At 42.6% G+C, this 13522-nt stretch overlaps 1 protein-coding gene across 2 annotated transcripts; it reads left to right on the forward strand.

Annotated features, from left to right (window-relative positions):
* The first annotated feature begins 326 nt into the window (after window positions 1-326).
* On the forward strand, window positions 327-6669 carry LSM6 (LSM6 homolog, U6 small nuclear RNA and mRNA degradation associated). 2 transcript variants are annotated; one of them, XM_027652810.1, is made up of 4 exons: window positions 327-411; window positions 1360-1472; window positions 4768-4881; window positions 6407-6669. In XM_027652810.1, the coding sequence occupies exons 2-4, from the start codon at window positions 1379-1381 to the stop codon at window positions 6439-6441; spliced, it is 243 nt and encodes an 80-aa protein (XP_027508611.1). In that variant the 5' UTR covers window positions 327-411; window positions 1360-1378; the 3' UTR covers window positions 6442-6669. The 2 variants fall into 2 exon arrangements, with proteins under 2 accessions (XP_027508611.1, XP_027508610.1); XM_027652809.1 differs by lacking the exon at window positions 327-411 and adding an exon at window positions 435-569.
* Window positions 6670-13522: the final 6853 nt, after the last annotated feature.

Genomic DNA, 13522 nt, shown 5'->3' on the forward strand with positions numbered 1-13522 from the left:
CCGATTCCATTATTTTTTTTTCCCCACAAGAAATCTTTTTTCCTATAGGATTTCTCTCCCTATAAAACCGACGGGGCGTTATTTCGCCTGGAACCGCAAGTAAAGACGTAAGAGAACGCATCTCCGCGAAGAGACCAGCGGCTCAGCCGCCTGGTGGGGAGGGGGGGGGAGCGGGGTGTCCCAGGGCGAGCCCCCCGCAGCCCAGTCCGGCGGGTTTGCGGCAGTGAAGCGAAGCGTCAACTGCACGTCCCAAAACCCACAGGCCCCGCCCCGCCATGCGCGTTCCGGCACGGACTGTCCCGCCCGGCGCGCCGTAGCGAGGCGGGGCCACGCGGGCGGTGAGCGCCGGGAAGGGGCGCGGGAAGCGCCGGGAAGGGAAGAGCCGGGAAGGGGCTCGGGAAGCGGCGGGTGGTGAGTGCGGTGGAAGGAGGAGGGGGCTCCGGTGCGGTGCTGTGTTTTCCCCCCTGCCTCCGCGTTCGGCCCTCGTTTCGGCTTCGTCCTGGGTGTTCATGGAGCCGCGGTCTCGCTCCGTCCGGGATCTTCCCTGGGACACGTTTGGTCCGGGAAAGGTTCGGCTGTGGGACGCGGGTGGCGGTGGGTATTGGTGGGAAAACCAGCGAGGATCCCTGGATTCGCGGCTGGAATCGCCCGGTGCGATTTGCCGCAGGAAGCAGCGACGAGAAGTCGGCACCGCAGTGGGGGTTTCTGCCGTCGGCTGGAAATGCAGAACAAATGTTCCCTGGGCAAAGAAACACTGGAGCAGAAGTTGAGCGAATACTGACTGGGGGGGGGGGGGGGGGGGGTGTCTCTGCGGTGGATTTTTAAATCACATCATCATTTCAGGTCTCTCTCTGATTTAAATCACAAGCCTTAACTTAGTCTGCTTTAACAGATTCAGTTGAAGGCATCCATTCAAATTTTTTCTTTGCTTGTATTTCCGAGCCGAGATCAAAATGCTCTTGCTGTTCCTGTGTATGGAGCAGGTTCTGACTTCTCCTTCCCGCCCTGAAAACATTAAACACTTATGGCTTAGCTCTCTAAGTTTAGTAAAAACAATTTTAGCAAAAGGTGCTAGAGATGATGAGGCCTTTGGCACTGTTGGAAGTTTAAAAGATGCACAGCATGGCAAACAAGGATCCTTAATGTTAATTTCAGGAGTTATAAAAATGCCAGAGGGAAGGTTTAATGCAGTGGGTTTAGGAGCTCTGTCTCTCCACCTCCACCCTTAAGGTTTTGCTTTTATCTCCTTTGATATTCTCTCCTACTAAAAGTATTAAGAATCAGGGGTCTGCCTGTCTTTACAGAGTATTTAGGACAATATGGGATTGTGTTTCTCATCCAAATGTTTTCTCTTCTCAGCTTACCAGAGAAGACCAAGATGAGTCTACGGAAGCAAACCCCAAGTGACTTCCTAAAACAAATCATCGGAAGGCCAGTTGTTGTAAAGTTAAACTCTGGAGTTGATTATCGAGGTACGCTCTCTGTCTGTCTCTCACTGAGTAAAGTAATTGACTGGGGAGGCTGGAATAGATGCATTGATTTTGAAAAGCAAAACAGTGTGATCCAGAATCTTTGAGTACGTGAATACAGATCTCAGAATGGTGACATTAAAAATAGAAAATCAGCCCTGGAGAAACAAAGGAGGTTAACAGTGGATTTAGAGGTTAAAATTACTGATCTAAATCATTAGTCTCTTTAGTCACAGATGATTCAACAGGAGTCTTGGGGTGATTCAGAATTTCTAAACTGACATTTGTAAAGATCATCTGGCATTACAACTCCTGAAATGGCCAGGCAGCCCCCTTTTCAGTGCTCTGACAACAACCCTTGTTGGAACTACCCTTTTCTTCACCTTTCTGTTCTCTAATTCCTAGTGTGGATCTTGGTCTAGAAAAGCTTCAAAGTTAACTGTGCTATCGGTCATAAGGTGGCTCTGACACAAGGGATGAAGGAGTTACTGATATTCGTGGTTAAACAACTGCCTAGACCTGTGTTGGACCAAGACTCACAGAGATAGAGGAGAAAGCATAGTGTGGCTTTGCTGTTGTATGCCCTCTTCATTTTAACACAGTCCAGCAGATTTATTCCAGAACTCTTTAGCCTGTCTGTATCCCTTCACGTACTTACTGTATGTAGGATTGTAGATGTTTTTAACCAGTAAATTAAAAACTTTTCTGTGCAGTGAAATGTCCAGGTCCTACTCCCATTATTGACCTGTCCAAGTAGTATCCAGACTTAATTAAAACTTCTGTTGTGCACAATTTAGAGATTTCATTCTGTAGTAACTTAAACATTGTGGTTCTGCTACAGATCACTGCTTCAGATAGGTTTACTTCAATTGGCTTAGCCTGGCACTTGTGAGAGGAGACTTGTTTGTGCTGTGACAAGGAATCTTTGTGTTATGACAGTCCTAAACTGTAATTGTTCACTGACAGAGCAAGCAGCGCCTCCTTATCCCTTCCTGTTTCTCTTTAGTGTCACTCAGGTGACAGAATTTTCAGTCTCATTTCTTTGAAAACCACATTGTCTGAGCGCTTCAGGTTGGGTTGGTGTCTTAAAAACTTCACTGCATCTCTGTCGTTCTTTCTTGCAGGAGAATATAGGGAGAGCTCATTAAAGTCACTTTAAGCAAGTCATCATTTACCTGAAGTTTGCACACAAGGCAGGGCTAAACCACATTTGTTTTTTTGATGCACTTCCTATTCTCTTTGAGACCATTGCTATCTCCTGCTTCGTAAGGTCCGTTTGTAAATGCTGCAGATGAACTACTCAGCTCTTCCCTCCACAAAGCTAGTTTAGCATGCCTACAGTCAGACCTACGAGGAATTGAACCATAGTTCCTTGAATACCCTTATTTGTTACTGGATTTTTTTTCCCCCACCTTCCCTTCCTTATTTCCTTGTGCTCTCCATCCTTCCCACTTGATGTGACCTTGTGGTTGAAAATCTGTGTATTGGTTTCATTTTGAGAAAATAGGCACTGTTTTGTTTTCTGCAGAACTGTGACCAACACTTGGAAAAGCCTTAAGATACAGCACATCAGGCTTTTTGTTGCAGATCTGTTTCCATTCTCCCCCAGGCTGTGTTGCTAATTTTATGTCTGTACCTCCACCCTCTGAGCCACCATGCACACAAAACGTGGCCTAATGCAAATGTTGATGTGTAACTGTGAAATATGTTGATTCATTGCCCAGTGCTGCACATGCCCTGGGCAATGAAAAGTAATCAGTGGTATATTAATGTACCATTTCTGTGTGTGGATATGGATTTGTACATTGCAACATCTCTACATACAAATAAACCAGATAAAACGCTGGCCAGGATGGGCAGTGATAATATTTGATGCCATTAGTGGCCTTAGAGTAAACACAAAGAAAAGAAGAGAATGAAACAGCCATGAACCAGAGTTTGAAAATACTGCCTAGGGGCCTTGGAAGAGAGTTTTGACCCCTTGTTTGGTTTAGGGTTTTTGGTGCATTTCGTGATATTTTGTGAGCAGTTTTTCCTATGTCTGTGGAAACAGAGGAAGGAAAAACAGAGAGGAAAATAATGGTCTTTAAACCATGAGAAGCTGGCAGAAGAACTTCAATCCCTAATTACTATATGGAAGATACTACAGTAACACTTCTGAAAAATGAGAATGTGTCCTAGAGGAGGGTTCTCAGTTTTCTCCCTCTCCCCAGCTACAGCCAATATACTGTATTTCAAGTTTTACTGCCAGGTAAATGAGTGCTTTTCAAACAGAGTAAAGAATAATTTTAGTAGTATTGTCTGCACATGCAAGGATGAAGTCAGGGAAACAAAAATCCAAAAGGGAGATAAATCAACTTGTAAAAAGCTGTATTAATTATGTGCATGATTAATAAATCAAGTTGCATTCTCTGAGCCATTCTTTACATCTGTTAATCCTCGCATTCAGTTCTGTTGCTCAGGTGAGTTAAATTTGTAGGTGGCCGTGGTTCTAGGCGTAGACAGAGAGGAGGGGCTTTGAATGAAAAAATACCACCATGCTGCCAGCACTTAGGAAGTACTGAATGAACAGGGTACAGCCTTCAACAGGTGCTATTAGAAGTGAGAACATAAATACTTGTCTACAATAAGTGCTACTAAAATGCATATTTTCCTGATCAAAAGAACACCTAATATTACAGACATTTTTTCTTTAGTTGCACTAAACACTAAACAGTGTAATTTTATTTTTGTGGGAACGTTTCAGTGCCATTTGAAAGCCCTTTGTCAAAACATATGTAGAATTTTGTTTACATCAAAGCAGAGACTTTCAGCTAATGTTCTTCTAGATCTGTAAGCATGAAGATAAATATGACTAAAAGTGTGTATGGTGTCCTGTATGGAAAGGGTTGTTTTTTAGCTATATCCTTCACAAGGTTTGGTGATAATTCAATTCACCTAGCCTTGTCCTTAGCTTATCCATTTATTCTTAATGTCACAAGTTCTTAAAACACAAGTGAGAGGGGACAACTTAAACTTTCAAAGTGAAAATTGTCCATCTTTTCAAAGTCATGCCTTAATGACTTTTTTTTACCCCCACAAACCTTACATCAATTGACAATGTTGCTACCAGATTGATAGCCTGAGATTCCTGTCTCCCAGCTGAATTATTTGAAGAATACATCTGGCCAAGCTTGGGCTTTTGGTTTGTTATAAAGCTACAGATTTGTTTTTTTCCTGTACTATTCAAACACAATGCATTTTTTGTTTATTTTAAAATAAGTTTCAACTGATTCTCTCTTAAACTGTTGCTTTTCAGGTGTCCTGGCTTGCCTGGATGGGTATATGAATATAGCTCTGGAACAGACTGAAGAATATGTAAATGGACAATTAAAGAACAAGTATGGGGATGCATTTATCCGAGGAAATAATGGTAATTCCTGCTACTTCTGTTATTAGGAAATTGTGTTTTGATATTTACTTCTGAATTTCAGGGGTGGCTGAGGTATAAGCAAGCTGCCTGTAAGAATATTAGTTTTAGGCCCTCTTGGAAGCCTTTCCACATTTACTTTTTACAATTTCACTTTCCATAGTCTGTGCTTTTCTGCATTCCTGTGGCCTTTTTTGCCTCTGAACTTGAAGTTCATTTTAGAGAAGCACATTCTTTTCTAGCCTTCCTTGGAGCTTATTTTCTGTCATTTGACAGGCTTACTGTTTGCACTTGCTGCTTATTTAGATGGCCTCTGCACCACAGAAGTTTGTGTTTTGCTAGGCAAACTACTGCATAAATTTATGAAACAGTGCAGATATTACAGTGACACTGTAATTTTTTCTGGTGAGAGGCAGTTGTCCAGAACTGAATGAATGCTACTTATTAGTACTGGAGGCTATTTTCATCTCTGAGTAAAGATTTTACCACCAGTCAAGAAAATCACTCATGTTTTACTGCTGAGCCTTTGAACATCCCAGTGCAGTAGGTGGATTTTTGTGCACTTCAAGGACAATCCCAGGCTCCTGGAATGACTCTCTGGTATCAGTTAGGCTGTAATAGCAGGGCATGCCAGGGAGAAGAGTATCTAAAAATAGAAAAGGTTCACAAGTCAGATGTGAAGAGACTTGTAGAGAAGGTAAATGGAGCAGAGTTTGACTAAGTTACTTGAGAAGAAGATGGAGGTCAGCAAGGAGGGAGGGAATAAAAAGAAAGAAGGTCTGAATTCCATGTTATGAAAAAAAGTCAAAGAGAATGTAGCACCAGTGTACAAGAGCATTTTGGGTGGAGAAGTAATCCTTGAAATGAGGCCAAATGCTTTTTGCAAGGCATTTGGACTGTTATGCTAAGAAGCAGAGTGGTTATTACAGCTGGAGAACCAATTAAGGAAATAATTTATTATGAAAGTTATAACAAACAGATGAGAGGCAGAAGGCTGAAGAACAGGCTGAGGAGAGAGCTGAAGACATCCCAGGTTTAGGAGCACTATCATTTAGTGTTCTGATTGGATCTGTTCTGGGGATATCACAAGCCATGCAGGTGGAGGATATCTGCTGCTTCAGAGCTTATCATTAGCTTTGCTTTAAGTGCTTGAGATTTACAGCTTTTGTTGAAAGATCACAGCATTAGTGTCTGGCACCTGTAATTCTGCTGCTTGGGAAATCTCTCATGCTCCCCTCGGTAATACTGCAGGGTACTGGCTTTGTTCTTCCTCCCTTCAGTCTCCATCTGTTGGATTGTGTTTTGGCTACGGGCATAATAAACACTGAACCAAAGCAATACATAATGTCTAAATTTGATAGCATTTTTTGAAACCTGGACTTAAAAGTTAACTGACTTTGTTCATGCTGAACGAGATTCATTACAGTGTCAATTTACAAGCCATGGAAATAAGATGTTTTAAATAAACAGGCTTCTGCACCTTATTTACCAGGGTCGTCTTATGCGTGCCACTTTCTCTTTTTCACAGTGTTGTACATAAGCACTCAGAAGAGGAGGATGTGAAGATGCCAGAAGGAGGCTGTTTTGTACCTGTGAACCTCTTTGAAGTGATGAGCCCTATTTGATTTGTAGTTCATAATCCACAGGTGAAATACAGAAGTGTCTAAATATTTTTTTTAAATAAATGTAAACCAGTGTAAACTTCCTGGATGGTTTTTTTTCAAAGCGTTGCTTTGTTCCACTGTACAGAATAAAATGAAAGAGAAGCATGTAATAGTGCCACAAGTCTAACTCAAAGCAACAACTTGTTTAATTATGCTAACACTTACAAAAATACTGATTGGAAGGTAAGCAGGCGTGGAATAACTGCAAATCACAGCCTTGCACTGATGGCAAAACAATAGTTTGACTGATGTTGGGAAAGGAAATGCTAATGTTTTGGTGACAATGACCTGTCCCTTTTGGAAAACACAGGGTCAGCTTTAAATGCCAGTCTAGTAAGAGTCATCGGGTAAAAAGTTCAGCTGTCCAAAAAATCTTGAATTGTGGATTGAATCAAGGGATGTAACAGTGACACTTCAACAGTTAGGGGTGGAGAAAGAATTGAATCAAATGGAAGAAAAGCCTTAAGGGTGAAAAGAAAGCTCTGTGCCAGCTGGGGAGTCAGTCAGAGGTGAAGAGCTCTCAGTTGGTGTGTCAGTACAGCGAGTAGCTGCTTCACCTCCTGCCTGTGTACCCCCCACCCTACCTCTGCTTGTGGTGACCTTTTTTCGTGCTTCTCTACCAAACACAATGGACTTCTTCAGTAAAAAGCAATTTTAACTAATACCTAAAGCTACTCTGAAAACAGACTAGGAATCTAAAAGCTTTTGTAAACATGCCATATGTATCCTCTTCAGACAGTTCAGTCTTTCTCCCATCCACTCCCCTCCAGACCTAGTACTATCTATATATTCTCTTTTCTAATGTACTAGCCAGAAATGAGAACAAATGCTTATAGTATGGGGTATGCATTAGGGAGGGGAAACCTCTGAGCAAACAATGGAGTCAGAACTCGTTTGTGTATATTTTTTAACAATGTTCCCAGATAATCAAAGCACAGTGAATAAATCCAGCTCAATTTTACATGCATACTTATTCCAATTTATAAAATACGTTTTGTCCTTTTACATGCAGTCAGCCAAGAGAACAAAAAAACACCTCTGAACATTCAGATGTTTCTTTGCCTGAGTGTTCCTGCACTTAATATCCACATACACAGAATTTCTTGTTCTTCATGACAAAGTAGTAAGTTTGGGTAATGTACCTCATGGTAAGGTTATTGAGCTGATCTTTTAAACTGAGTTTTCTGAAGTCCTGCTTTATTCCTTGGGCAGTTTATAGTGCCTCCAGGAACAAAAATACTTCTAGTTGTGGATGGATCAACACAAGAGAATTGTGTGAATGTAACATTGGCCCATTCTCCCCAAGTACCAGTAGCTCTAATGCAGCAGGGAATAATATCATCTCAGTTATCAAAGGGAGAGAATATATATTGCAAATTTTTAATTTTACTGTTTTTTAAGATCAGTAAGTAATTCTATATTATTTTTCAGTCAGTAGTTAACCTTTCCAAACAAAGCACTTCAGAAGCCATGACAGAACACACAAATAGAGTTGCTACTGTACAATATGCTTCAACATTTATCATTTTCTGACAAGGGTTGAAAAAGGTCCAGGATGTAAGACAAATCACCAACTTGCTCTTCTGTAAGTGACTTCTTTTTTTAAAATGAAGATGTACCTCCAAGTGGGGCATGCAATTTCTCATTTGCTTTGTCATCTATATGTAGCTGGCAGGTTATTGTCTGGTTTCAGTCCTGAAGACTGTCTGGGTTTGGTTATTTTTAGAGTTTTTAGAATTTTATTTTAATAGAGGTTTAAATTTTTTTCCCCTTCTTTCTTCTCCACCTTTCTCTCCCCACACACACCTACCCACCTATAGCAACACATTTTGCACAGACTTTGATTTACTCTCAAGAGTTTGCATTGTTAACTTTTCAAATGCAGTTCTGTTTCAGTGTAATTGCTACTTCTGATGGTCTAATCACATACTAAACTCTGAACACAGAAAATACTATGTAGCTTGCGTGCCAAAGGGTTTTTTAATGTATTCTAGATCATGAAGTCACTATTTACTATGGGAGGTAGACAGGAAAATTTGCATTGAAGATCAGCTGTTGTAATTCATATTTGAATTTCAAAAGTAGTAAAAAAAATTAAGCATTTAATTCCTACAATCACTGCCCTTTAGTATATTTTGCACGGTTTTACCCCCTTTAATTCAATTTTTAACCCCTGTGTTTAAAACAAGTAGCTATTTAAGCTCGACTTCAATCAGGCACTCCAATGTTTGGATGTAGTCTGGTTTTGGTTGGATAAAACATTCATATTGGATTTATTCTGCCTATCTTTTAGATTTTTACTTATATATTCTGTAGGACAACATTCTATTTGCAAGTAAATCAACAACTTTCAGAATGGGACATGGAATGCTATCCAGAGTTGCATCACGTTGTGTATGTACGTAAACATCAAAGCACAATGATATATTTCCCAAACTCTCAACCTAATGTGTAAGATCGTTATCGCATTGGGAGATACAAAGGCACTCCTACAAAAGCAATGTATCTTCATACACAAAAGACAGTATGAGATACTAGCATTCATATCCTTCATGTCACCTCATTTACCACTTCCTGATGCTCTTGCACTGGTACCTGTGTATAAAACCAGCTTTGCTTGGGGACCAAGCTCAACTAGATCAGAACTGACAATGAAACACTCTTTCAACAACTTACAAGCATTTGTCCATCACTTTCCTTAGAAGAATGTACCCAAAATTAAGTAACCCAAAACTAACGAACAAAAATGACTGAAATTCAAGACTAAAGCTGCATCACATATATAGTCAGTACTTTTATGCATATCATGAAGCAAAGGCCATTTAATCAGTACCCCACCCTCAGCTACACATGCAGTTGACAGACAGACCCCAGGAAGAGCAGTAGCTGTGAATTTGCTACATCCCCTCATCCAGCATAAGTTTCTTGCTCTTGAAAAGACAAACTGAGCCACATTTTCTTAAAACAACAGCCTGGCTGGGAGCAGCAGCACAGCATATCCTGTGAAAACTAGAGAAAGCAAGTCTGCAAGAAGGAAGTAAGTACTGACTGTGTGTGGTGAGGCAGCCAAAAACCAGGTTACTACTAGAACCTCCAGTACGCTCGAGTGCCCCTATATAAAGGGAGCAGAGCATGCTAGGAAGGTTTTGCCTTACAGGTATACACTGATGACCAATTTGTTGCCACCCGATTACAAATCGTTGCCACCCGGTTCCTAGGTCAAAGGAAATCTAAGGCAACCCATCCTGAACATCATTTATTGCAGTTCTTTCTATCTCTTTCTTGATGTTACAATGACAAAACATGACCCAGAGCCCTTCTGGGTATGACTTGCCCATTACTTCCTAAGGCTCTTTCCCAGCTCTGAAAGCCAGCTGTGCCTCACAGCTGCAGGTTTCAGCTGTGTTGTCCATGGTAGGCAAGAAAGCATGGAAGTGTTTGCAAAGTGGCAGCCTTCCTGTGTTTGACTGATGGTACCAAAGCAATGCCTGATCTTTAATATCCCAGCTCACACCCATGGCCAGCTCCAGCCCTTTGTGGGCTTTGAAAACAAGCAGACTGTGGAGTCAGCAGTTTCAAAGCTTCAGATCCCTGTGCCAAACTGTTCTCCAAGGCCTGAAATCAGATGGGAGGGGGCACTTCCTTAGCTGTTTCACTGACCCGGACCCTTGAATGTTTGGGAGTCAGTGACCCACATGGCAGCTGCGGGTTGGGCTGGGCTGCATGTCCAGCACAGCTTTCAGGTCTGCACACACCCCTTGGCTGCAGGATATCTCTGCCAGCTCACTCGAACAGCAGAGCTCACAGGCAGCTCCCACCTGCCTGGCCTTGCCTTTATCTAACAGAGCAGCAACAAGTTCTCATGAGAACATCCTTTAGAATAGAGGGTTGTTCTGGTGTACAGAAATTACAAACTAGGTCAAGTGATGGGAAGGGAGAGGATCTCTCTGTGGATGGGTTTGCATCTGCTCTGCACAGCACACTGTGGGAAAATCCATCTGGGTTCTGGCTGATGCTACATGAATGTGGGGTGCCCAGCATCTGAAGGGGTGTTCATTTTACTTACTGTCTGTATTCATCATCTTACTCTGTCTTATTAAAGCAATCGTTAAGCTATTCATTGCTAGACTTTTCTTACTGAGACTCACAAAGGGCCCAGTACTCACTCTCTCTCCTCCTCTCCTCAACCCCCTTCCCTAGTGCAGAACAGCTTCCCAGGTTGCAGTAGTTATCAAATAAAATAAAGGGTTGTTTTTTTTAATAAATCCCTCAACCTCGTTTTTTTCTCTAGGCAGAATTTGTAAGGGAAAGAGTCTCACGCTACATGTTGCATGCATGTGTATGTGTCAGTTCATTCCCAGTAGTAACATTTTAATCACTGTTCCACTTCACTAAGTGTGATAGAGGAACAGCAAGAGTAGTCATCTGGATAAAAGGGGAAGAACTTGCCAGTACTTCTGCCAACCCTCCATCTAACTAGTATTAGAAAAGCATCCTCTTTTCCCTGTTTGCCCCAAATACAGAGCCACAGACATGCCGAGGTCAACCCTGAGATGCCAGTTTGTAGATACTGTTCTCCATTTTCCCTGTAGGACTACCATGTGTTTTTACCACTCTCCTACTGTGGATTTTTAATGACTCATCTTGCAGTTGGCCACTGCTCTTTGTTTTAAAGATGACTTGAAATATTCTTAAATAAGGTGGTGCTGCCAACTTTGTTAGTTTAATGATCAGTTCCTTGTGATCTGGACCCAACTGTTGCCACCTTCAAGCTCTCTACTTGATCAACCTGCCCATTCTTATCTAAGAACCCTCAAACTTTGTTCACAGGACTCAGGTGGCCGCTAGGTGAACAGGAGGGACTTCTAACTTTTTAAAACCATTATTATCTTGCAGTAGCAAAGCATTTCTCAACCTGTCAAACAACCAGCTTGCTCTTGAGTGTCAACTCTGAATTTCTTACATCCATGTCCATATTACATCTCCACTGCACCTGCTCCACATCTGCCACCCCTGCTGTGCCTCTGTGATGTGGAGATGTAGAAGCAGTCTGCAAGAATGATAATAAAGATTCTGCATCCAAGAGCCTGGGATGTTACTGGGTTTATAATCCTTCTGAGCATACCATCAGTGAAACTTCAAGTTATATATTTTATAGTCTATCTTAATTATCTTAATTATCAAGCTATTACAGAACACGCACTGTTTCCCCAGTGCTATTTTAAATTCCCAACTGTGGATTTCTTTTTTTTATTTTTATTTCTAGAAATCCATCACACAAATGCTGCTGAAAAAACAACACACAGGGGTTGTCTTACGTCCCCTTCTCCTTGCCAGCTTCCCACTAACAGAGACATTTATGCCAGGAAAAAGGCAAAGCTCTCTAGTTTCAGCAGTGCCATGTAGTCTGTCTGGGTCCCATCGTCAGAGCCATGTGCAGAGCCCGGCTGAGCTCAAGTGACTCCTGTAGGTCAAAGCTCTGGCCAGAGGAGGCTGAGGCAATGCTGTCCTGGTGGGTGATGCAACCAGAGGCTCTGAGAGGGCTGTATTTCTTACTGCAAACATCTGCCTGTCACTTGGCATTTGAACGTGCAGTTGGAGGCTGCTGGTAGGTGCCTGTGTCACGGTAATGACTGTGACGGGCTTTTTCCATCCCTGAGCAGGAGATGGTTCTGACATTTGGTTTGAGAGCAGCTTTGAAGCCACTGAGTTCCTCTGCTTGAGAGCACGCAGTGAGGATGAATGCTGCATAGGGCTGTGTTTCAGAGCAGCCCAGCAATTAACCAGGCAGTGTTGTGCAGCTCTGCTGACTGGTGCTGCTAAAGCTGCGTACGGCAGCACATCCTGCCCTGCCAGAGGCTGCTGCAGCCTCGGAAGTGAGCAGAGACGGTTCAGCACTGCCCTGCATGCTGTGCTGTTACAGAGGGGTTAGATCTGGGCCTCATTTCTTTGAGTCTCTTCTCCCTTCTACCCACAGCTTCACATGGAGCCCAGGGAACACCCAACACTGCTATTTCAGTGTCTGCTTTTTGTTGCTTTCCCCCTCTTTTCAGGTGGAAGCCAGAGGAGAAATGGTTCTCACTGGAGTTGGCATAAAGAAAATGTGTGCCAAATCTGGGGCAGCAGCTGAAGAAGACAATGCAATGCTGTAACACTGTGCCATGATGCAAATACCCACACTCACAAGGAATACTGTTTTCAGACCTGACCACTGTGCCAGAATGGCTGTAATGTCTTTGGCATTTCTCCTGCAAATTGTCAGAGGTCTGGAGCTACTGCTTTGTTATAAGCAAGGGATGGTTTAGCCTACGAATAGGTTAGTAAGGAAAAGCATGAGAGCATTAGTCATTGATGCAGCATAAAGGTATTCTCTTCTGTATATGAAGAACAGAAGCAATAAACTCTTCCTCCCTTCCCTGAACTACACTCTGCTTCCACTGACAAAAGGAAAGAAAACTACAAGAATTACATTGTATCTTGAAATTCTTTGGTAACTTTAAGGCCTCTTTCAAACACAGAGCAGAGCTGACTAATGAGAGCCCAGTTCCCATATTTTACAACCAGTTAAACAGCTGAGAGCTGGGCTGTCAGCAGCAGTAGCTCTGTGCCAGCCCAGCGTCTTATGTCACTTCCAAAGGACAGGCTGTAGAGCAGGGCAGGCTGATGGGAAAAGTGCTAATAAGCAGGGCATCTGCAAGCTTGCCTCCAGTTTCTGGGGAGTGCCCTAGGCAGTCACCAGGATGTCCACTCTGGACAGGCTCCCACACTGGTCAGATCCCATTCAAGATTAAATTTAAGGCACTGCTGGAGCTGCAGAAACAAAACCCAGTGGTGTTGCCTGTGTGCTGGTGCATCCTCTTTAGTCACAGCACAGGACAGAGCAGTGGTGTCCTGCTGGGACAGTGGCCCAATCACCAGCATGAACTCATTCAGCCAGCCGTCACACACATATTTATCCAAGGAGGAGGAGGAGGACTAAA

The sequence above is a fragment of the Corapipo altera genome, unplaced genomic scaffold, assembly GCF_003945725.1.
Source record: "Corapipo altera isolate COAL_440 unplaced genomic scaffold, ASM394572v1 69, whole genome shotgun sequence".
NCBI lineage: Eukaryota > Metazoa > Chordata > Aves > Passeriformes > Pipridae > Corapipo > Corapipo altera.

What these genes read in the sequence shown, in the direction of transcription:
- LSM6 (XM_027652810.1), top strand. Translation starts at nt 1,379, where the DNA reads ATGAGTCTACGGAAGCAAACCCCAAGTGACTTCCTAAAACAAATCATC. An exon ending in CTCTGGAGTTGATTATCGAG is followed by an intron (nt 1,473 to 4,767) that starts GTACGCTCTCTG and finishes GTTGCTTTTCAG; the next exon opens with GTGTCCTGGCTTGCCTGGAT. An exon ending in ATTTATCCGAGGAAATAATG is followed by an intron (nt 4,882 to 6,406) that starts GTAATTCCTGCT and finishes TCTTTTTCACAG; the next exon opens with TGTTGTACATAAGCACTCAG.